This window comes from Chaetodon trifascialis, chromosome 18 (genome assembly GCF_039877785.1).
Source record: "Chaetodon trifascialis isolate fChaTrf1 chromosome 18, fChaTrf1.hap1, whole genome shotgun sequence".
Classification (NCBI taxonomy): Eukaryota; Metazoa; Chordata; class Actinopteri; order Chaetodontiformes; family Chaetodontidae; genus Chaetodon; species Chaetodon trifascialis.
In genome coordinates, this window is record NC_092073.1 from 23307501 (window position 1) to 23333025 (window position 25525).

Sequence of the window (25525 nt, forward strand, 5' to 3'; positions counted from 1 at the left end):
TGCATTGATTCTTTATTCTGTTTTCCATTTAAAATAATGTCACCTTCTTCTATTCCTTTCAGCATCCTCTTTGTCTTTCCCTTCATCCTTCTTTCCTCCTTCCCTTCAGCATCCTACTGCCACTTCCTCCTCCTCCTCCTCCATCTCCCCTTCCTTCCTCCCCTCTCCTCTTCTCCTCTGTTCTCCTCTCTGCCCTCCAACAGTCACTTGAAATGTTCTTCATTAGTGAAGACGAGAGTCGACAAAAAACACCTTTAGCAGGGACAGAGTAACCGCTGTGTGAACCGTGCGTGTGTGTGTGTGAACCGTGTGTGTGTGTGTGAACCGTGTGTGTGTGTGTGTGTGTGTGTGTGTGTGATGATGATGATGTTGGGGTCAGGGGGAAGTGACTGGTGCCGTCTGATGTGAACTCCCACTGTCAGAATGTTTTATACATGAGGTTAAGAGGCTAGAACACACACACACACACACACACACACACACACACACACACACACACACACACACACACACACACACACACAGTTTGATAAAAGGCTGCAGGGAGAGGGCAAAAGGAGGAGTGTGACAGCTCAGACTGAGGAGGTAAAACAGTCTAAAGTTTCAGTTTAGTTTCTGTTAAAGTTTCAGTAAAATTCATTAAAAACACTTTCAAATAACACAAAATAAAAGGAAAGCTTGACGCAGACATTACCCACAATGCACCTCGACGCCGAGCGTTCGCGCGCTCAGGTGTGTTATGCTAGCGGTGGCTAACGTAGCCTGAAGCCGAGCTGAGCAGCAGTTCTTTCTCACTGCACACAAACAGATCGCTTCAGCTTCAAACGTGACTCAAGTGACATCACAGGGACATCACACGAGGCAGCAGAAGCCGCAGAACGTGGAGCCACACGCTGATGTTCAGCTTTATGTGACATATTTCATATTGATAACCAATCAAATGATTCTTTTGTCACGAACTGAATAAACCAAACGACTCGTGGAGCCGATCGGTCGGATTAATGAGTGATGCAGGTAAAACTAGCCGATCGTTAAACAGGAGGTGTCTGTTGCCATGGATTCAGTCAGTTAGCTGTGGGCTAACATTTAGCTCTGTTTGTTTGTTTGTGCACTGAAAGTCTGCTGAATTAGCTTCAGCTGATGTTTACGAGCTGACCTCACTTCTACCTGGTGTTGACATGTGATCTGCATCTATTACACCAGACACACAAGCAACATGGCCGCCGGACGCGCACACACACACACACACACACACACACACACACACACACACACACACACACACACACACACACACACACACGCACAGACAGCGCGTGGGAGGCTGATGGAGGCAGATGGACGTGTTTGAAGGCAGAGGTCAGTAAGTGTAAATGATCGGCTGAACACTCAGTCAAGCAGGGAGACAAATGGATGAGTGGACACACGGAATAATAAACAGGAAGAGGACGAGGACGAGGGGAGAGGAGGTCTGAGTATCAGCCTCAGTGTCTCTCTGGTCCTGTTTTTACCTGGAAGCAGATGGGCTGCTGGATGTCCTGGACTCTGAACTGCTTGAGGAAGCGTTCGTCCTCGCTCCAGAACAGCCGGATGTCGGGGATGCTGTACAGGACCATGGCCAGTCTCTCCAGGCCCAGACCGAACGCCCAGCCCGCCTTGTTTCCTGCCCCCGCTGCACAAAACACAACACAGACACAGGGAGGCATTAGCATACATGCTAACATGTCATGTCAGTGCATTTCCTGTTTGGTTCAGCGTCTCCAGCAGCAGCCAATGAACATGGAGGAGCATTTAGCAGCTAATGAGCAGACATTCCCCTCAGAGGCTGGAGGAGACCAAAACCAGAGCTCAAGGAGGGAGAAGACTGGACCGACTGGAACATGAGTGGACATGAACGATGGAGGGCTCTGTGTCTGCTGCAGGAGCTACAGGTGCTGCAGGAGCTGCAGGAGCTGCAGGTGCTGCAGGAGCTGCAGGAGCTGCAGGTGCTGCAGGAGCTACAGGAGCTACATGTGCTGCAGGTGCTGCAGGAGCTGCAGGTGCTGCAGGAGCTACAGGTGATACAGGTGTCACAGCTGAACACACATGGCTGCGAGAACAAAGTCCAAAAAACAAAAAAAACAAGAAGCCATGAAACCAAATCATCTGTCATCAGTGTTACTGCAGGTGTTAGTCTAAGAACAAACAACCGTGTGTGTGTGTGTGTGTGTGTGTGTGTGTGTGTGTGTGTGTGTGTGTGTGTGTGTGTGTGTGTGTGTGTGCTGTTACTTCAGTGGACTCTATATTATTCAACACTTCAACTTAATGCTGTCAATAAATCTATAAAGCCCCTCTGAGGCTGCAGCACACACACATGCACATACATGCTCGCTCGTGCTCTCTCTCACACACACACACACACACACACACACACACACACACACACACACACACACACACTCAGGTGAAACAAACCCACAGAACCTGTGTCAGTCTGCTGTCAGGCTGCTTCAGAGGCTCCGTCTTCACTCTGAGCCATCAATCTTCCTGCTGGAGAAAGTTTTCAAACAGCAGACGTCTCATTTCAGAACAAAACTCCTCAGCTGCTCCGAGGCAGGTCAAAGCAGAGGGCAAACGCTCGGCGGAATAAAGGATTATGGGTAATTCTGAGGATTTCAGGCGGTCTCGGGCTGGGACCCAGATGAGAAGGAAGTGGTGTCTCTCGCTGGGATGAAGACTAATTGAGACAAACCCGCTTCCCTCCTGACGCGTCGACCCTCCAGAAACCGAGTCCCCGACCTCCATCTGGGTCGTGACCCGCACTTCAAGAAACACAGAGCGGGAAACGCTCAGCCAGAGGGCGAAACATCTGGGACCTAATCTGAGTTTAACTTCATCAGTTCAGGAAGTGGATTTCTTCAAAACGAAAGTCCTGGAGTGCTCAGTGTGGTCCTGCATGCGTACGAGCAGCTGAAGCCTTTCTGTGTCACAGAGTTCAAACGGCGCTTAGTCAGACAGGAAGTGGACCGTCCAGCTGCAGTTCAGCTTCACAGGGACGTCCTGCTGTCCACAGCCACGCTCGCGTCTCCGCGAGGCTGAGCCCATGCTAACATGCTAACAATGACAACGCTAACATGCTGATGTTTGCATGTATGTTTGCCTGTTCCAGTTCAGCATGTTAGCATGTTAGCGTCTGCTCCACAGAGACAGACAGACGGACAGGTGGACAGACTGAAGAGGCTAAACATGGCACATCATCTACAAAACCACTCAAAAATACACCAGAATCCATCTTTTGGTGGACACACGTGGAGCTCAGGCCCTTCAGGGACTCAAACACTGACTTAAATCCCACTTTTACAGTCCATGTCTCACATGTGAAGGCTTCAAATCCCTCTAAGCCTCCTCCTCCTCCTCCTCCTCCTCCCCCTCCCCCTCCTCATGACTAACAGGTGAAATCAATACAGAATCACAGCATTTAGTGGCGTCAGCAGGTAGCCAATCAGAAGCTGGCTGATGTCACTGAATTCAACAGATCACGTCTTCAAGTGAAAAAAAGCGATGCATCAAAATCTCAAAATCTGAATAAAGTAAAATTTGCTGTTTGGATTCTGGTCAGAGAGAATCAATCATTTCTGTAAGCGACTCTGATGACATATGAGAGCTGATAAGACACAGATTAGATTCAGATATCATCACTTTTAGACAAACGTGCAGAGATTATTCTCTGTGTGCGGCGGCAGCGGCGGCGAGGCTGCAGGCTGTTTGGCTTTCAGACTCATATTCTGAGGTCAGCGGCGAGGTGAGCGGTGGGCGGAGGGGCTCGGGATGTAATCTGGACATTTTTCAAAATATTTGTGCGTGGGGGCATTCAAATGGCTCTCTGCTAATGGAGACACACACACACACACACACACACACGGCGGATGGCGGGCGAGCTAACGGGAGGAAGAATCACCCGCTTTGATTGGAAATGCTTCTGCTTATTATGATGATGTGTAACCTGCCTGCTCCCCTCGTAGGTGAGTCACACACACACACACACACACACACACACACACACACACACACACACACACACACACACACACACACACACACACACACACACACACACACACACACACACACACTTCCTCCTTTACTTCCTGGTCTTGTCGCTCCTGGCCCAATCAGCAGCCAGGGAATGTGCTTTCTATGCTAATGAGCGTGGGGTCGAGGGGGCGCAGGAGATGAGGGAACACGCTGGAATAAATCTCCACTTCATGATAACCAACAATCACTCAGACCTGCGCCCCCCCGCCTCCTCTTCTCCACCCGCTCTCCTGCTCTCTGCTCCTCCTTCAGGGCTCCTCGCTCAGGGTGTTCCCCTCTGCCTCCACGTCCTCCTCCATCTTTTCCTTTCCTCCTCTCTCTGATGTGCTAAAATTAGCTTCTCTGCATCTCGTTCACCTCCTCACCTCCTCCCTCTCCATCAGCCCTCTCGTTTCTCTCCCCTCGCTTTGAATTGAGCCCTGATAAGACTTCATTTTGTCTTGTTTCTCTTCCTCTCCTCCTCTCGTCTCTCCATTCGCTCTAATTATATTTGCCATGAATATATTTATGACTGCGTTATTAGAGAGCGTGCAGGGCGCCGGTTGTGGTTTTAAGCTGCAGGATCGTGATTAAGTGTAATGATTACATCGACGGCCGTGACAGAAAACACCAGAGATAATTAGAAAAGGCCACTGCAGGTTTGTGCAAGTGGAACCTGAGACTTTTTATTCCCAGTTCAACACGATTTAAAACCACTGCCGGCCAATAAAACCAAAGCAAAGAAAACATACGGAAAGCTGACGATGAAGAAGTGACAGTTTGTGCACGTCATGCCACGTTTAAAGCAATCATCCCGTTCACTGAGGAGCAAACAGAGAGGACTGCTCAGCAGCTGAGAGTCTGCAGCTCTGAGCTGTCAGATGTCAGCAGGCGACTCACGCTGCAGTCGCTGAAGTATTAAAACAGTGGAAAAGCTCATTACTGGCTAAATGTTGGAGTTTGAGATGTGAGAGGAAAGAAAACTTTTCCTTCCTTTCAGTGAGAAATCAAGTGATTAAGAGCGGCGCTGACACATATTGATTCTGCTTTAATACAGCTCAAAATGTGTAAAATCGGACTTGGCTGAAGCTGCGTGCTGCGCACTGATTGGCTCAGCAGCTCCTCACCTGGCGGCGGACTGTCCTCTGCACGCACGCTCCGAGCGAAAACGCCATCGCGTGCAGCAGGAAGACGAGCGGTTAGCATCACGAACATCTAACTCTGGAACGTTGGCCTATGTTACCACCGCAACGCAATCAAATGCTCTAACTTGTGCTTTTGAACTTGTCTATCAACTGGAGGTGAGGTGCAGGACAGGTCTATATCCTGAAGGTTTGGGGGGTGCAACTGGTCTCTACACCAGGCTTTGAGGGTGGAGGACTGGTCTATAAACTGGGGGTTGTGGGAGCAGCTTATAAGCGAGTTGGCTTGCGGAACAGGTCTGCAGGTTTGAGGGTGCAAACCTCAACCACACACTGGAATTTGGGTTTACAGGACATGTTTATATTCTGGAGGTCAGAACAGTTCGGTCTGGTTTATGAACTGGTGGTTTAAGTGTTTAAGTGTGTTACGGGAGGTTTACACAACTTATCATCGGAGAGCTGTTAAACCTGGACTGGTCTATAACCTGGAGGTTTGAAGGGAAAGACTAGTCAATAAAGTTACAACTCGTCTATTCCGCTTGTGGTTTAGGTTTCAGGTGTACAGATTTCAGGTGTACAATGCCTCTACTTGAGATTTTGAGTGTAGGACTGGTCTACTAACTGGTGCTTTGAAGGCATTCTGGGCTATAGAACTGGTCTATTAACCGACGTTTGAGGAGTGGGACTGGTCTAGAAACTGGAGAGTTTGGGCTGTGGGATCTGTCTATGACCTGCACATTGGACTGGAGGGTTTCTGAACTCATCAGGCTGAGTGTCAGAGCGGGAGTCTTCGCCCTTTGCTGCATCACATCTGAAGATCTTGAGTCTGTCAGCCCGCCTGGATCACGTCAACCACAGGGATGAAGAGTGAGAGCGCGAGCTGCTGAACATCATCCAGAGCTGCCGGCAGATTAACTGACATCGAGGCTAATGAAGAGCTTTCAACACAAGAAAAATCACACATCTGACGCATGAGACGCTGACGTACAGGCAGCCAAGAAGAAAGGCGGGAAAGACTGATGCTCAAGAGCCAGCCTGAGTGTGTGTGTGTGTGTGTGTGTGTGTGTGTGTGTGTGTGTGTGTGTGTGGGCAGAATATCATTGAACCGAGCTGCAGTGTGGCACAGACGTCAGCCAAAACAGATTGCATGACACACAGCGAGGATAGATGGCCTGAGAGAAAACTCTGCTGTGTGTGTGTGTGTGTGTGTGTGTGTGTGTGTGTGTGTGTGTGTGTGTGTGTGTGTGTGTGTGGTGTGGGTGCGTATGTGTGTGTGTGTGTGTGTGTGTGATGAGACAACCCCCTGCCCTCCCTCATTTTACTCACACACAGCTCTGCAGCCAGGCCTCCTCCCTCAGCCAATCAGGGGAGCTTTCTGAAAAAGGTGGTTGTAGTGGTGTTTGTGAGTGTTTGTGAGTGTTTGTGAGTGTTTGTGTGTGTGTGTGTGTGTGTGTGTGTGTGTGTGCGCGCGTGTGTGTGTATGTAGCTGTATCGCCGTATGTCGATGACGTCATTCTTTAACGATCATGTGACATGTGGCACCGTACAGAACGAATAGATGGACAGTAAAATACGAGCACGTCAACAGGAAGTGACATCACATCACCAGTCCGGTGGACAATTGTCCAGTGGACTCTCTCTTTCTCCTCTCACCACCTCCCATTCATCTCCTTGCTTTCTCTCCCTCTCCTCCTCCCATCCCTCATTCCTCAGCCCTCTCTAATCCCTTCACTTTCGATCTCTCCTCCTCCTGCTCTCTCATCACTCTTTCCTCCTCCCACTCGTTCTTCCTCACCTCCGCTCCGTCCTCCGTCCTGTTTCATCACCTAATCCACAGCTCCTGCACATTTCCTCCATCACCCCTTTTGTCTCTTTTAATTCCTCCTGCACTCGTTCACTCCGCCTCTCTGCCTCATGCTGCAGTCCATCACTCCTCTCGTACTTCCTCCTTCATCCCTCCATCCACTCAACCTCTCCGCCTGCTAACACATCCCTCTGGCCTGTCTCGACTTCGTCTCTTGTTTTTTTAATCAAATCACTTCCTGTTTGGATGCTTTCTGTGGTTCACTGTCTCCGTTCTGTAATGGCGTCAGCGTTAGCGCTTCCTGTTAGCGGCTGGAGTCACATTGTCTTTCAGTGTTCGATGAATTCACAGGAAACGATGCAGCAGCTGATCCAGACGTACTGCTTCTGATCTGATCCGACTGGTTTCAGCCTCACTCTTTGCTTGTATCAGAGCTAGATTAAGCTAATGCTAATGCTAATGCCAATGCCAATGCTAATGCTGCTGCATCACGCTGAAAGCTCCTGGAAAGAGATTTTACTGTGACTCCCAGTAAACAGCGTGGTCAGTGCTCAGTGAATTACAGGTGGTTGTTCTGGTCAGCAGTGGGTTTAAGTGTTTTTAAGCAGGTAACCAAACAGGGCGGAGCTGCTGGCTGCACACCCCCAACTCCAAACGAAGGCTGTGATTATCATTGATCTGTGATTATCTTTATCAAACAGCTTGAGTTTGTTTGGCTGCACTGTGAACACACAGCAGCTGCTCTTTTCTTATATTTCTAACAAACTAACTGCTCGCAGAGCTGGAATCAAACCACAGCACAGAAACCCTGAAGACTATGACTTCATAGCTTATGAAATGTATTGAATGACTGAAGCTGTTAGCTCTCACCTCCCTCAACGAGTCAAAAATCACCATTAAATCAGCTTCAACTTTGATAGAAATTACTTTTCAATTCAGCATCAATAATCAATCGCAGGGCAGCGAAGAAATGGAAAACATGTCATCAGGATTAAAGGTGGAAAAACGTGACTGAAACGTTTCAGATGAGCTAAATGTTGAAATAAACCAGAAACCGGGAACTGTGACAATGATCTGATCTGCGTCCAGTCTGGGTCAAAACTAATTACTCAAGGAAAGATTTGCAATAAGAGCCTTCAGACATTTTTCATACGAACTGGAATCCTAAGTTTACAGCAGCGTGCAGACATCTGACAGCACGTCTGTGTTTGACCCTGAACTGGACAGAAACATTAGAAAACACTGGATTTAAAGTTTCGTCTGTTGGGACTTTGTTAGTTTCCATAAAGTCTGCAACTGCAAACTGAGCATTCTGATCAGATTTTGTCATGTCTGATAATCAATAATTCCAGATATTTGCACGCGCTCCGTGTTGAGGAACTGGTGTCGAGCTGGAGGCAGAGCTGGTTCCTCCGTCAGTCCCAGTTTCAGACAGCTGCTGTGCTGGAGCAGTTAGAGGAAGCAGTTAATACGAAGCCCTCAGAGGCTCATCTCTTCACCTCACGCAGCCACACACTCATCTGTCACCATTAGCAGGCCTAAAAGCACTATTGGCAGCCTCCACCAGTCTCCCAACACCATGATTTATAGATGGAAACGCTCGCTGGCAGCTCTCAAGGAGGGAAATATGACTGCAGTGCAACATGGGAGTCAAACGGGCAGAAAAAGAGGGGAAATGGACCTGTGCTTGTTCAGCATCTCAACACAGAATGAGAATCTCCAGCTGGAGATGAGGTCACACAGGACGACGTGGTCAGAAAACGTTCGGGATGAAACTGAGATGCACTGACTTTATCGAACTAAGAGGTACACAGACAAGAACAATTACACCTACAAAAAGCTTGAACAAAGGAGGTTTGCTCCTTTGTTCAAGCTTTAAGCTTTAAATTGACTGTGAAGAAGCTGAAAACCCAAATGCACCGTGTGGAGATACAAGGTTTTCACTGGACACTATGAAACTAAAGACACACACTCACACACACAACACACTTCCTGTTGTCTACTTCCAGTTTTCTGCTCACTCTTACACACTTCCTGTTCTTGACTTCCTGTTTTTTCTGCTCACTCTTACACACTTCCTGTTCTTGACTTCCAGCCAGCCTCTTCTGTTTCATTCTGCTCTTAATCTTGTATTACTGAAAGCTCTTTTTGGTACAAAAACATCTGGGCTCGATCAAAGACGCGTCATCGTGTGGACGGAGGACAGAGGACGTTTGAGACTCCTCTCGTCTTTACTGTTTCTGCCCAGCAAAGTCACAAAGTGCTGATTACGTTGATGACGATGAGAAATTGAATTGTCTGTCCGTTTCCTTCGTTGTCACTCTGAGTACAAGCGCACACTTCATGTCTAAAATCTTAAACATGAACTCTCCCCGCGGTGCGGCGCCGCTCTGAATCGGCCTCCAGCAATGAATATAGATTCTGAAAACAATACGAGCTGAAACAGTCTGCGGCAGGCGCCCGTTATTGAGCCTCGCTCCTGAATTAGTAATGAGGATGACATAAATTATGCAGAGTGATTAGTAACCAGGCAACACACTGGTTTACCTCGCCGTTTATAGATCAGTGCAGTGGGAGGGGGTCAGAGAGGGAAAACTGCCTTCAATTAAAACAGACTTCAAGAGCAAATCAGGTTGTGCTGGAGAGGACTTCAGCGTGCTTCCTGTTTCAGCTTTAGCTCCGTTCTTTTTGGGTTTCTGAGTGTTTGACGATGTCAGACGAGGCGTCGTTGGCGTGTTTCATCATCTGCTTCTGCTAACCTCAACGACGCGTCACACGTGCAAACAGCGATGGCCCGGTGAAGGGAAACAATCAATCAATCGATCAATCAATGAAAAACCTCCACATGTCAATCACCTGCGCTCTGAGCCTGAAACCAGTCATGCTGGGAGCAAACGGGCGCACGCGCATGCTAACATGCGTGAAAGTGTTAGCGATTTGAAGTTCACCACGTTCACCAGCTCAGTTTAGCGTTAGCATGCTAACCGTTGCTATTCATAAGTAAACATAACTTTGTTTACACCTCTAAGAATACAGACAGCTGAGCTTTAACACCAACACCATCGACCGTCCGCATGGCCAAATCTCGACATCAGGAGGGAAAAAACCCTGCAGCCGTCTTTAACGCAGTGACATCACTGGGGTCAGCGCCGGCGGTCGCTGACGTCGACTAACGTGCAGATCGCTCGGTTGAGTCAGCAGCTACAGCTCGTCTCCGGTTTTAGAGCAGATCGTCGGCTCTGAGAGCGAAAGCAGAAAATAGATCAAAACGCCGGCTCAGCTGTCGTCACGGCCTTTTATTCTGAAATTACACTCGCTGTGTTTTCACTGAAATCATGTTCGTCCTGCCTGAGTGGGCACACACACACACACACACACACACACACACACACAGACACACACACACACACACACACATGACTCACAACTCCAGGAATACTGTAGTTCTTTGTGTTTTGGTACATAAATCCCACTCTAAACACACACAGAAATACTCAGGTACATGACGTAGCTTCCCGCTCCTCTCCAAAAAAACACCTCCTACGCCCGTTTGTTTTTCTGCTCAGGCGAATGTGCGTACACACACACACACACACACACACACACACACACTCACAGGTGTGTGAGCGTCTGTCCACACACCAATCAGCTATGCCGCAGAGATCAGGCTGTAATTATGGACGGATTAGCGGGAAATGGCTGGGCTTTGGCGAGGTTAGGTGGTGGAGCTGTTCACACAGCTTAGCGGCCTGATCCTCTGTTTAGTGGAGGTTAAGACACTTTGTCATCCACACAGTGATAATCAACAGTCCCTGTACACCCGCTGAGATTATAAAAGACTAATGAGAGAGGCAGGGAGGGTTAGACAAAGGACGAGAGACTGAAGACAGAGGACTTACATGGATTTATGTGGTGGAAGACGGCTGAAGGACGTTCTAGTGACGCGGACACATTCGGAACCAGAAACTCGTCGTTTAATCACTGATTGCTCAAGTGTCTTGTTTGTCTCTGAGAGACAAAGTTCAAGGACAACTTTTTCCCTCCTCCAATGCCAACATCTGAGTTCTGACTCATATGAGGACGACCGTGTTAAGAACGGTTGATCTACGGCAACAAAAACAGGACATTCTGCAGCTGGTTAGATGACATAGGGCTGCTGGGCTGGTATGCTAGCGAAAGCAGCTGTTAGCAGGCAGCATTAGCAGGACGCAGAGGGACACGTGTCCAAAACCTGGCTCGTACCAACCGACTGCACACAAGGCTGTGTCTGCTTTACTTCATCCATTACTGACGGTTATCTCGTCTCAGATGGCGGCTAGCAACAACATCAGAGACGTTTTAGAGACTGCTCTCCTGAAATGTGAAATCCTTCCCAGCATGCATTGTTTGCTCAGACTGCGTTTGTGCTCAGTGCTTCACTTCCACCTCCAGCAGTCAGCAACGGCCTCCTTCAATCATGGAGGCGACACTGCAATGCTAACATCTACATAAGCTAACGTTAGCTTTAGCATATACACCTTGTCTGACAGTGTAGCGCTGAGCCTGAGCTGAGTTTGAGATGTCCTAAAAGGGCCACCATACAGCTGATTTAAGTGACAACACAACCTTTCTTCTCGCGCCACCTTCAGGACAAGCTTCACACTTTGACCCCACGAAGGCTTCGGAGCTCAAAGGTTTCTTCTGATTTGAACTAATAGACAGAGAAACAGAATAAAGAGCGACGGGAAGCTGAAAGCTGATGTGCGATGCAGCTCGGCAGCTCGTCCCGTTCTTATGAAATCATCTGATTGGCAAACCCCCAAACAGCTTCTTCTTCTTCTGTTTCTTCTGCGGCGCTCCGGATCACTCTTTGCTTTTTCACATTGAACGTCTCTGACTGCTCGTTGTGCACGGCCGATCTTGGCAGACGACTTCTGCTTGTGTTTTCTGCTCCCGTCGTGACTGAGCTCCTCCATCGCCTCCTTCATGGCAGCTCCTCCTGCAGCTCGCCCTCCTGCCACCCTGTGCTTCCGGCTCTTTCTTCCTCGTCTTTTAATTAGCAGGGCTGTGTTAACCCTTTGTGGCGCCCTTCCTGTCGAGTGTCTTCGTGAAGACGCTGCTCCATACGGGGGATAAACTGTGTCCTCTCTGGACTACAAACCGGGTAATGAGACATGACAACATCAGCAGCAGAAGGAGGGAAATCCCCTCAACTGCCAGCGTGTGTGTGTGTGTGTGTGTGTGTGTGTGTGTGTGTGTGTGTGTGTACGCCTCTCCATCTGTCTACCTCCATCACAGTTGGGAAATGTTGGGGTGAAACCATGTTTCCTCGTCACACTGCAGATCAACGCTCGGCGGTGATCCTCTTCTGCTCTTCAAATCAGCAGTCGGCTTTTGAGTATTTTCGAGCATATTTGTATCTTCACGAGCTCGTTCCTCCCTTTGTTCGCACCTTTCCTAGGTTGTACTTTAATTTCAGGCTGAAATGCAGCGTTCCCCCGAGGACTGGGGACCATCTGTTGGTTGAACTGAGATTTTTTAGAGGATTTAGAGCTGCTCTAATCCATATTTTTATATTAACAATGGATCAAGTGACTACACGCAGTTTGACAACGACAAACTTGCAGTCTGCACAGCTTTTAGCTTCTTTTAGCTCCCAGTTTTGGTTTTACGGCTCATTAGCTCTGACGAAGCCTCAGCTGGTGGATGCGATGGAGCGTTTGGCAGCTGGAGAGCAGATGTTTCAGGAGCTGGAGGAGAGCAAAAGCAGAGCTAAAGGAGAGAGCACACAGGACTGACAGTCATCAGCTGACGAAAAGCCGACTCCACGCCAATCATCGTCTTGTTCTGACGCTGCTGCATGTGAAATAAATATTACGTTTGATTGCACAGCTTGTTGCACTATAAAGTCGCTGAATTCCTCCAAAACTGGAGCACAATCAAACCAAAGAGGCCGACGCGGCTGACGGAGGAATCAGTTTCCAGACTGTCACGTTAGCTCCGGCCCACCGTTAGCATTAGCATTAGCTCTGTGATTGAAGAAGAAGAAGACATCCCTTTATTAGTCACTACAGGAAACTGCACACGCCATGCTTTCAGTGAAATTATCTTCGCATTTAACCCGTCCTGGTCGTCCTTCCTCCGCGCCAACCAGGAGCGGTGGGCTGCCAGCCGACAGCGGCTCCCGGGGACCAGTTCCTTCATCACCATTGGTCAGGTGGTGACCTTCTTGCATGTTTTAAGTGGGAGTATATTTACGGAGGACACCCCAGGTGAACACGGGAGAACATGCAAACTCCACACAGAAAGGCCTTTTTCCCCGAGCAGCAGGCAGCGGGAATCGGACCCGGAACCTTCTAGCTGTGAGGCGACAGTGGAACCACCGTGCCACCGTTGGATGTCACTTTAAAAAATGCACCTTGGTTTTATGTTATGTTTAAGAAAAGAAGCAGATATTTTTCCTCTCTTGTTCAGCTTCAGGTCCACGTTCAGACTGTGAGTCATGTGACATTACCACATCACGCTGACAGGTGTACATACACTGTCTGAGCCCTCCTCGTGGTCTGCGTCCTCTCGCTATGACCCCGTTGACCTCTCCTTGTTTTACCTGCTGTTACCTGTCTCCTGCTCCCTGTTTGTTGAATTATTCTGACACCTCTCCTTGTCATCTGCTCCCATTACCATCAAACTCCTTGAACCCTCCTTGTTTAGCCTCCCCGCTACCTGACACCTCGCCGACCTTTCCTCATTTCCTCCACGCACAACGACAGGTCAGGAAAAAGGAGCGAGACGAGATCTTTAATGGCGTCAGACGTGATTAATGGCTGGCAGAGAGGTGAAGTGATTCCAAACAGAGATTCAGCCTGAGCGCTCAGTAATGAGAACAGAGCCTGGCTGCCTATTACCTTAATAAAGACGTCTACATGTTAATTAGATTGACACGCCTGAGTGCGAGGTGTGTGCGTCTCCGAGGACTCGCCGCTGCTGACGGTGGAAGAAAAAGAGAGCGCAGACTTCTGACTTTCCCTCCTCACACACTCTGCAGACCCGGATAAGCGTGGAGTAATAATTCATGGCGCAGATCTTCGTCTGGCGGAGCTCATCCTCTCTCTAACGACTCCAGAGAGCGGCGCCGTCCCACCTGGGGATCACCAGGACAGGAAGTCACATCCTAAACGAGGCGCCGTGGACTCGTTCGACATCAGCTCTGTTACACCTGCTTCCACGCACACACGCGTCTCAGCTGCTCAGGTCGAATAAAGCAGCTTCGTAAAGAGACGAGAGGAAAGTTCAGATTTTTGAACGGTCCTGGAAGATTACAAACCAATCACGAAACAGATGATTTAACAGCACGCACACTGCTGGAGGTGACGCTGATGCATGGACGTCATCAATAATCAAACTGTTCACTGACAGCAGTTTCCTGAAGTGTCTCTGAGTTCATGTGTTCATCTCCTTCATCCTTCATGTGTTCACAAAGTGGTGAACTCGCTCCATCCTCGCTGTGATCGACTGAACCTTTCCAGGACGCCCCTTTCATACCCAATCATGACCCTCACCTGTTACCAGTCAGCCTGTTTACCTGTGGAACGTTCCAGACAGGTGAGCGTCACAGGTGGACTTCAGGTCGGGCTCATCACGCAGCGTTCAAACAGCTCCTGAAGAATCTAAATCTACCGTGAATGCAAATTCATTTCAGCAGATGCGTGAAATATTTGCGTTGGCAAACGTCTTTTGGCCGCTCGCTCGGCGCTGACGGCGTCATCAATAAACCGAAACGTCCGATCAGCACATGAACGCACCGTCAGTCTGATTCACAGATTGTTCGCAGTGATTCGTCTCTGCAGGCTGCTGCAGGGAATGACCAACCAATCGCCTTCTGTGTCCCACATGGACATTATTAATAATTAATCACGTCTGTTGTTTGTGTGTCCCTCATGTCGTGTCCTTTCACTGATGTCCTCACATCATCGTCCTCTGAAGGGACATCTGCTAATGCTGCAGAGTCCACACGCAGAGACTCTGAGGTGTCCTCCTGTTACGTCCTCGAGGGTTTAGGTCTGTCCCGCTGTCAAACTGTGAAGTCCAGCAGGGCTGTCGGGGACTTTTTGAGCCCTTTAGGCACATTTTCTGCAAGTCCACATTTCTGCAGGCTTTGCCTGAGGGAATTACCCACAGTTCATAGCTCTGTAATGTTAAGCACGGGGTCACCAGAGAAAGCCTGGAAGTGTTCAGGCCAGTAAACCTGGAAGACGTTTCCAGAACGATGCTGCTTTGACAGAAACGAGTGAACTGATCATCTGACGGTCCCCTCAGGAAGACGAGCGCCTGGAAGACGGTCAAAGCAGGCAGCCGGTCCCGTTAGCGCCTCGACCGTCAACAAAGTGATAATAATGAAAACGTGACGTGCCGCAAAGCGCTGCCTCATTCCTGTTCACGCCATGTCGGGTGGCAGGTGACGTCAGTTCAGCCCGTGAGGGTTCAGGTCTCAGGCTTCAGGGGACACGGGGACGCAGAGCTCCTCCAGCAGCGTGCAAACACTTGCTGTTTGTCTCCTCTCTGTTTCAACATGACAGCGTGCACAGAGCCAGCTGACACCGCCTGAGAGCCGGGCAGGATCAGCGTCAGCATTGGACCTCGCCGCCGCCGCCGCTGTCTGAGCGCACAAAGCAAATCCCTGCACCTGTGAGAGACAGCGGGTCTATGGGAAGCTTCCTGTGAAAGGCTTTAACAGCTGTTTTTGTTGTTCTGAAAGCTCCCTCGCTCCGCAGCAGGACATGTTTTATAGAACGGAATAAATCTCTGCCACCCTGACTGCCTCGGCTCCGCCCGGCTGCCTCTGACAAAGCACTGCTGTTGTATTTGGGTATTTCCCCGGAGTCTCGCTGGAATCAACACTCGTATCTGTCTTCAGACGCTCTGCTGCAGCGCTCAACTTCTTCCATGCTTTGTTTCACTTTCTGTGACTCTGCGCTGCCGCTGGAGGAGCGATGGCCTCGGGCAGGAGAGCTCTGAAAACGAGCCAGACGAAAGGCGTGCAGCCACGCTGAGCTCGAGACCAGCCTGCAGTGTGAGCGCTGATGTGAGCGCACCTGACGATCGTCACCTGCATTCACTGAGAAGCAGCTGCACGAAATGAAATCAGACTCATTTCCATCAAGTTTCACTTCTTCATGCCAATTTGAACACAACAGTTTGCTGTTGACACTGAAAATAGTGAAACTAACCAATAAAATAATGAGCGGGAATGTGGAGCGCTGATGCGTCTCCCGCTGAGCAGACGTCAGTTAATCATGGCGGCGAGGAGATGAGGCAGCTGCTCCACAGACTTCCTCAAGTCCAATTACCATGACGACTTACTCTGCGCTGCTTCCAGCCGCCTGCCGGCTGCTCGCGGCCCGACTCAAGGTGCAGATCTCCTGCGTGGCTTTATCTGCTCTCTGCTTTTCTTTTCATGTCCGCTTCGCTCGATTCAAACGTTTCCTCGCTGCTCCTCATCGTCATCTTCGCCGACCCCTGATGGGTTGCTGCGTCTCTTTTTTCTGAAGCGCTCTCGCCTCCTTTCTCCAGCTTGGTTTCTGCCCTGAGCTCCTTCAGAGGCAGGCCACGCAATTAACGAACTCTAATTACCTAAAGCTTGTTATTTAGCTTGTTAACATGCATTAATTAAGAGCGAGTAAAAACCGCCGAGTTTGAGAATTACACATCCTCACTGCACATCATTTATTCATTGCTCCGTCGCCGTCATTACGACCGGGAGGAGCGCCGCCGCTGCCGGCCTGGCCTTCGTCTCACATCTGAGGTTTTAACGGTCATCTGAAAGCTGTTCCACGGCCTTCAGGCGGGCGACCGCTCTTCACGTCCTGTTGTGTAATTTTCGAGGAGCACGGTGTCAGAGTGAGGAAACGCTGTGCTCGTTCCCAAAGAGCCTCCAGCAGTGAGATCCTTCAAACGTCCAACGGTGAAGCATGTGTGGAAGATTCTCAAGTGATTCTCATCTAATACAACTTTAATGCAGCTCTGGTCGACTCATTAGCGCTGCATTTAAGCTGCTTACAAAGCCATTAGCATTGTTAGACTTCAGGGCTCAGCTCCAGAGGCAGAAAGTGGTCCAGTCCATCTCTTCCACTTCAGAGCGACTCCTGCTTCACTCGAGGATTTCAGCTTCTGGAGACGTCCGTCGTCTCAACTCAGAGGAAAACATTATCAAAGCGACGTCTGGAGATCCACGTTTCACTGTCAGCACCAGATGAGTCTGAATAACCATTAGAGCGCTGATATCTGGAGGGTTCGCCTGTTCTGCTTTCCTTCTTTCTGTCGTCTCATTTTCTTCGTTTGCTTTGTTGTTATTTGCTTGTTTGCTACTTTGTTGTTTTGTCTGACTGATACATTGTTTCTGAAATCCTCCAAATATCATTTTAGAGATTTATCGACAGGCCAATACAGCTGATCTTTGGATGGATGCAAGCATGAGGACACCGGCGTTTTAGTGACGGATGGAACAGGAAGCAGAGCGATGTGACAGATCTCCTCGCAGGTTATACGACAGAAACACTGCAGTTAAAAAAGGTTTAGTCTCTTGATGCTAACACAGTGATAAACTTGACCTTTTGAACCTCCATCCTTCCAAAAGCTTTGTAAAAAAAAAAACCTCTTACCTACGTCGACTGCATCCGTCATCCTCTGCAGCACCACAGACATCAGGTGGGACAGAGCTCCTGCAAAACGTTCGACCAGGTCGACGCGGTGGCAGCAGGCTGAGAAATCACCTTCCAGCTCGTCTTCGGGATCCTGAGGTGTTCCACATGCAGATGAGATACAGAATCTCTCCAGCACGTTCTGGGTTGACCTCCAGATCCCCAAACCACCTCAACAGCTCAACTCCAAGCTGCCTCTGGACGTCTGAGCTCCTCGCCGTATCTCTGTAGGTGAGTCCACAAAGCGCTGGTTGGATCCCGGATCTTATTCTTTCTGTCGCTAACAAAGGTTTGTGACCGCGGGAGAGGGCGGAGCCTAGGTCGACAGGTAAACTGAAAGCCTCGCAGTCCAGCACAACACCTGCATCACTGCTAACGCCGCGCCAAACGACCGTGACAGACCTGAGCTGGTTGGAAAACACTAAATCAGAAAAGGAGGCCGCCGTCTTCTTCTGAAAAAGGCCTGTTCGGGCTCACAGCTGTGTCAAAGGTTACAGAGTCAGCGCGGCGACATGAAGTCAAACAGAGCAGGCGAATGGCTCCGCTCCGCTCAGGTTAGTCCTCGTGGAGGTGGAGCTCTCCTTTCCTGTCAGGCAGAGGAGGAGGTTCAGCCGTGACCTTCTGTTCCTCCTCTCGGCCTGACAGCGAACATGTTCCTCCTTCAAGGCCTGAAAGCTGCAAGAAGTCCTTCCACTAGTTTTTTCTTCTTCTCTCCTTTTTACAAAGAGAAACACAAATGTGCTGAAAAGGGGAACCAGCGATGGGCCGGCGGATGATTTGCTGTTCCTGTTCATGAGCTCCTCAAACCTGCTGACACTGAGGAGATCGACTCCAGCTGTGAGGCTTCAGTGTTCAATTCACCTGAACAACAGCCGTCAGAGCGCTCCGCCACAGCCTTTTCTGCAGGTTACCTCCGTGACAGATTCACCTCTGGAGCCCCCGAGGAGATCGACTGAGACGTTTAAGACTTCAGCGTCGTTCAGAGGTGAGTTATCAGCAGCTGATGAGCTCAATGAGCGCTCGTCCATTCTGCTTCCAGTGAAAAGACTTCTGAAGAAGGATTTCTTCAGTTTCAGGGAGAAAAAACTCCACCATGGATGAACGCTGTGCTCTGATTGGCTGATGTGCTCCATGAAAGGAAACTCAGACACAGATTTATTGATTATCTGTTTGAAAACTGTGCTGTGAAACGTCTGTTCTGCTTCAGCTGACGCACGACGACGAAGAGTCTCACAGATCTGACACAGAAAGTTTCTAATAAAGCAGAAAAGCTTCCATAAAAACAGATTTGGGCTCATGAAAAATGAGTCCATCTGGGTGGGTAATGGTTTTACTGGTGCAGCTGGTTTTAACAGGTAGAGCTCATTATGCTGCTCGCTCACAGACGAAGCCGTAAACAGTTTAAGAGAGGAACCTCGACTCCAGCAAGGCCGTCTCAGGAAGTGACCCTGATGATGTCACAGTGAACAGCAAGCAGGGAGGCTCTGATGTCAGCGTCCAGGTGCGTGATGGGAAACATAGGATCCAGTGCTTTCCACCACGGGAGGCTCGGGATGTCCGTCCTCTCTGTGTTTTAGTGCGTCCACCTCGTCTCATTGCATTTGGGCGTCTCTGCTCTGGGCTGTCTCCACGTCCAGAGCCCGTCAGCTCGGCTGTGTTCGCTCGCTCGTTCTCTTTGAAAGCAGAGCGGAGATGGCGAGGGCGGCCTGCTCGCTGACTCTCAGTCGCTCTGTGTTTTCGGTGTTTAACCTTGGCGGTGGTTCTGTAATGACTGGGGGTCTTCTGCTGTCTGAGGCTCTGGATGCCTCGTTATGCTCTCCGCTCTGACTGAAGTGTATCTGCTGTCACTGTGGAGACAACATGGCAGCTCCTCTCAGACTAAACACTGACATCAAAGCCCCGCGAGTCACTTGGCCTTCAAATTAACCTTTTGCCGGCGGCAAGCACGATGACGGCGAGCAGCGCTGATGTTCTGCGAAGCCGCAGGAGCGGACTGCCTCCGACGTTACAGCCGAGCCGCAGTCGAAGCAGGAGTTTAACAACCGCTGCAGCGACGAGAGGACGGCAGCCATTCAGAGTGAGGCTGCAGACGCTGAAAGGTCGGGAGGCCAATCAGGACGTCTGAAGACAGCGTGACGTCAAACAAACAAGAACAAATCACAAGTGTCTGTAACTGCATCCAACGTGGTTTCAGACACAAAGCGGCCTCTGCTTTAATGTGAGCATCGAATCTCAGTTTACTCTGGACGCGCTGATCCCAGATCAGCCTTCTACTTCTCCCTACATTTCCCAGAATTCTCCTTTGCATCCTGCACTTTGCTGCACCTGCTGAGCAGAAGTTTCAGGTTTTCCTGCGCACCATCGAGGACGTCATGACGCTAACCGGCCGGCTTGTTCCGTGTCACTTCCTTTCACGGCGGATCGTCTCGCAGATGAAAGCCGCAGCAGACGACACGTGAAGACGCTACGGCCTGAACGTCGTTTGATGTGCCGGCGTTTGCTCTTCAAAGCTCCGAATCAGCCGTCAGATCCAACATCATTGTTTCTGACTGACGGCCGAAGACGTCGCCACGTTTTCTCTCACAGCTGCCACCTTCGATCGAGGACGACCCTGAAGCACGCGATGTGAGGTCAGAGAGCGGCGTGTCAGCCGACGCGGCGTTCTGATGAAACCAGACACGACTTAAGACGGAGGAGTCGTTGTGTGTGAACTGCAGAGCAGGCGGCGAATCACCTTGCCGACCACAGCAGCTGCTCGTCCGCCATCGTCTCCATGGCATCAACACGATCTGCAGCGAGCGGAGGATTATCCAATCAAACAACGAGGAAACGTTTGGACAAATAACCGCAGGCTGCTCGTCTCGCAAGCCCGACACAGAGTACTGCAGTACTACACGCACTGCAGGCTGTGTTATATGTAGTGGACACAGTACTACAAGAGTATTATATGAAGCACACAGAGTACTGCAATACTACATGCAGTACAGACAGTGTTATATGAAGTACACAGAGTAATGCAAGATTAGATGCAGTTGAAGCAGTATTATATGTAGTAGACATAGTACTGCAAAAAGGATCGGCAAACACAACTCTTTTCCAAACAGGGTTGTAGTAGTGACAGTACTGATAGCAGTAATTGCATTACTATGAGCAGTTACAGACGTAGTAGTAGCAGTACATACTGTAGCAGTAGTAGATGCAGTACCGTTGTGTCAGTAGCAGGCGTGGTGGCAGTAGATACAGTAGTAGTAGTAAGAATATTGGGGCAGCAGCAGTAAATGCAGCAGTAGCACCAGTAGCAGTACCTCCAGTAGTATCAGAAGTAGTGGCTGTAGTACTAACGGACAGTATTAGGAACAGCAGCAGTACTACTTATGATCCAAGTTTGTCTGCGAAACAAAGTTTAAGCTGCTGAAACACTGATCCAGATACTGATCTGTATGAGTCACACACACACACACACACACACACACACACACACACACACACACACACACACACACACACACACACACACAGTGTCCTCTTCATCTCTTCATCCTCCTCTCATCTCATTATTTTCATGACATCTCCGTCTCTCTCCACCCGCCCACCACATCCCGGGGTTGACATCAAACGCCGCTGAAGTAAACCTCTCGATTAGAGACGCTCCCCCTACGACCTACGAAGCCACAAAGGCTTGGCAACACACGGCTCGTTAAACAAAAGTGACATGTTAACACCAACGGCTGAGCGTGTGTGTGTGTGCGTGTGTGCGTCTTCATCAGTGTGTGTCAGCAAACAGCTGCAGCAGAAAACACACTTTCAGCACAGTGGAGTACATCCACAGTAACACTGTGACTCCAGTCAGCCGGAGCACACTCTGCCCTGAGCCTCGCCTGCCAGGCTACACGCAGTCAGACAGGTCTGACCGGTGGAGGCAGACACGCCTCAGCGTGTTTTTATTTACAAAAAAACATTGAATCTACATTTTATTTACAGTAAATAGAGCTAAAATATGCTAGAAGTCAGTCAAAGGTAAGGGTGAAGCTCGGAGCTCTGTGGAGTTAAAGGATCAGCTGTTTACAAACAAAGGCCTCATAAACGGGGTTTTATCACATGTTTGAAGATGAAGATGAAGATGAAGATGAAGATGAAGACATTTAATGTGCTGTTGGGGCAGATGTTTTCCAGAATGCTTGAAGCTCTTTAGTGAAGACTTCACCATCTTCACTTCACTGAACACTCACACTTGGTTTAAATGTTAAAACTGGAATTAAGTTCAGATTTAGTTTGAGACAGGAAGATGTGTGTGTGTGTGTGTGTGTGTGTGTGTGTGTGTGTGTGTGTGTGTGTACACACATAACCCAGTCTGGCAGAAGGCTGGTCAGACACCAGCTGTGCATCATTTACCATGCAACACACACACACACACACACACACACACACACACACACACACACACACACACACACACACACACACACACTGCTGAGTCAGGTGGTTCAGAGTCTGATGAAGGCAAAGACCACAGATGGTGATAAACACACACACACACACACACACACACACACACACACACACACACACACACACACACACACACACACACACACTGGTAAACCAATATTTGTCTGAACACACGTCAGCACATGATGGATGAAGCAGTGATGATGACGACGATGAATTAAAAGTGTATGATGATGAAGGTGATGATGAGGGTGAGTGATGACGATGATGACGGTATATGGTGATGACGATGAAGGCTGATGATGATGCCGTACGATGACGATGGCGTAACGTGAGCATGCTGATGATGCATGGAGACGGCCATGACGAGGATGATGAAGGTGCGTGAGGACGATGAAGCTGGTGTGTGTCAGTCAGTGAGGACAGAGCAGCAGATGCAGCGAGATTCATTCTTCCCAACTGCTCTGCAGTGAATAATGACCAGAGGACGGATCAGCCTACACACAATCTGTGTGTCTGTGCGTGTGTGTGAGTGTGTGTGCGCGCCTTGTATAATCGCGGTCATGTGACCAACATAAACAGTCCGTGTGGCGTCGCTGCCAAAAGTCGAGTCAACAGGGAGATAAAAATGGACGCTGATCGATCGGCCGCTGTGACTCAGACGGACGCCTGCGTGCTGCGTCCTCACAGCCACACTGACCCTGGATCTGTGTCTTCTTCTTCTGATCTGAACTTCCTGTTTGCACTCCGTTAGCCGCGTTAGCTCACTGCGTTCAGCGGCCCAGTTTAAACCTTCACACCTGTAACGCGTCATCAAGGTGAGCGAGTCGCGTAAGAAACGACGAGTTTGAGACGACGAGACGTGATGATGACGAAGGTGCACATCTTCACCATCAACTAGCTGCTTATTAGCAGCATATTAGCAACATAATGGCTATTTATAGTTATTATAAAGCACTTATTGATACCTTAATCTGCACGACTGCATTGATTAAGAGTTTTTCATCAATAACTGCTTATTGATAGGAAATAAGGAAGTTATCGTACATGAGTTACAGCCTTCATAACCTGACCCCTGATCAGCTTAGCAGGGCATGAATAAGAGTTTATAATGACCAATAACGAGCCGGCATGCTAATGCTCTGCATGCTAGTTAACGGTGAACATAAATTATTTATTATGGGATAAAAATGTTGCTGCTGCAGAAACAAACCAAAAATCTTTTTGGAAATTTGAAGGTAATGAAGCTTCTGATGTTTCTTTCGATGCAGATCAGTTGGATCAAATCTGATTTTAGCCATTTAAACTTGCAGGTCGGTTTAAACTGACAGTTTTTCTTACAGCGGACACTTTTTACAGTGTTTGGATCCAGCTCAGGCAGGAGCGAGGGTCCCTGAAGGCAGCACAGCGAAGCCTTCACAGGACAAATCCCACAGACGCTCGTTAGGACACGAGAGCGCCAACGAACATCCAGAGGAGCGAGCACGGGATTGGCTGCGTGGTGATGATGTCATCGGGAGGATCTGAGGGGGGCTCGTTCGGGGCGAACCGCGGACTGCAGGATGAAGGTGGGCTCAGCGGGAGCACAGTTCACCGCCGGAAAGCAATAAAAGTCGACTCAGGCTTTAAGAACGGCGAACGAGGGCGCAGCTGTTTCCAAGAGCAGCAGCTTTGGTTTGTTTACAGCGAACGCTTTTAATAAACGATCCGTCACTTTTCCTCCATCTGGAGGTTTTTCAGGCTGAGGTCGGAGATGATGGAGCCCCTTCACACCGCCTGGTTCTTCTTCTACTGATCAGTGTTTGACTTCTCCTCCAAATGCATCTCAAAGGAAGTTACTGAGTTTTTTCCTCCATTACGTTTCAGTCAGTCACTGATTACTGCGATGAGGATGAGGATGAGGATGAGGATGAGGATGAGGATGAGGATGAGGATGAGGATGAGGATGAGGATGAGGATGAGGATGCGGATGTTTCCAGCTTGACAACAGAACTTTAAAGGGTTTTAATGAATTAAGCTGCAGAGATGCGTGTTCAATAATCCATCAACTGATCTGAGAGCAGGGAAATCTGAAAGTCTAATCTGAGAGGTTTGCACCGATCAATCGATCAATGATCTCTCTCTGAAGGGAAATATTCTCTTTTTACATCACGTCTTTATTTCTACTGCTTTACTAAAAGTACTCTGTTAGAAGTACAAGTCAGGCATACAGACTTCGCTTGAAAGTACGACGAAGTATTACATCCAATACACGAAGTAAAACTACGATTTACTGCAAGCAGAACGAACCATTTCAGAACAATATGTGTGACGTTATTGGATGATTACTGATGCACATTAAACACACACACACACACGCAAACACACACTTTATGTTCAGTCTTGCTTGTCTTCTGTAGTATTATTATTAATAGTAGAATATTTGCTTCTGATTTGTAGTAGAATAGAGTACAAATACCTCAAACTTGAGCAAACGTCAAAGCTCAGGATCATATTGAAAAGTTAAACACTGCGTTTGGAGATTAAAACTGCAGTATGTAGACCCTGTGTGGTACAAACGGCCTCTGAGTGGACGTGAACTATATTTAGAGGAGTCGTGGTTCACTTGCCGCCAGCAGACTCCCCATGAACCGATTCAGGCTGTGATGTAAGAAAACAACAGCGCGCACGTTTCCCTCTCAATGAAATGAAGACCTTCAACATGAACGTGATCTATTCTTATCTGCAGAGAGTATTTTTAGCAGCAGCAGCGGCGGCAGCAGTCTCTTGCAGGCTCACTTACACTGCTTTAATATTTAACAGTCAGGATGGAGGCCGCTCGGCCAGAAAACACCGTCATCGTTGTTGTTGTTGTTGAGCAGAAAAAATGCACAACAAACACGTCTACAAACAGGTCAACGTGTTGGATTATCAGGCCGACACACGATGACCTGCAGGACTGAAGATCTTTGAACCAAACTGAATTCTACGTGGTCCTCAAACCTGCTAAACCTGCTGTCCGTCCTCCAAACAGCACCAACTCAGCGGAGCCACCAACCAGTCAACGATTAGCCTAAAGCTAAAGGCTACAGGCTGAGGCTAAACAGTTAAAGCTAACACGAAAATGCAAATGGTATCCTAAAGAAACCGAAAATAACAACGCAGCTAAAGCTAAGCAATGAAAGCTAGGTAGCTTACGCTAAAGCTAGCCTTAAACTAAAGCAACTTAAACCAAGCAGCTAAAGCTAACTGGAAAATGCTAACCGATCAGTTCAAAGCTGATCAATAAGTGCTAATCCCCGATAGCCTGACAGCTCAAATACTGTAATACAGCAATATGCTAAGCTGTTAGAGCTAACTGCTAACACATGCTTGGCTAATGCTAATGTAAACATTCCAGCCAAACACCTGAAGCTAGTTAG

At 48.9% G+C, this 25525-nt stretch overlaps 1 protein-coding gene across 1 annotated transcript in view; it reads right to left on the reverse strand.

Annotated features, from left to right (window-relative positions):
• The window catches only part of fars2 (phenylalanyl-tRNA synthetase 2, mitochondrial), an 87541-nt gene that overhangs the window by 26776 nt on the left and 35240 nt on the right, over positions 1-25525 (reverse strand). Inside the window, exon 9 of the mRNA XM_070986060.1 lies at positions 1512-1672. Coding sequence (XP_070842161.1) covers positions 1512-1672 — 161 coding nt within the window. The remainder of the gene's footprint in view (positions 1-1511; positions 1673-25525) is intronic.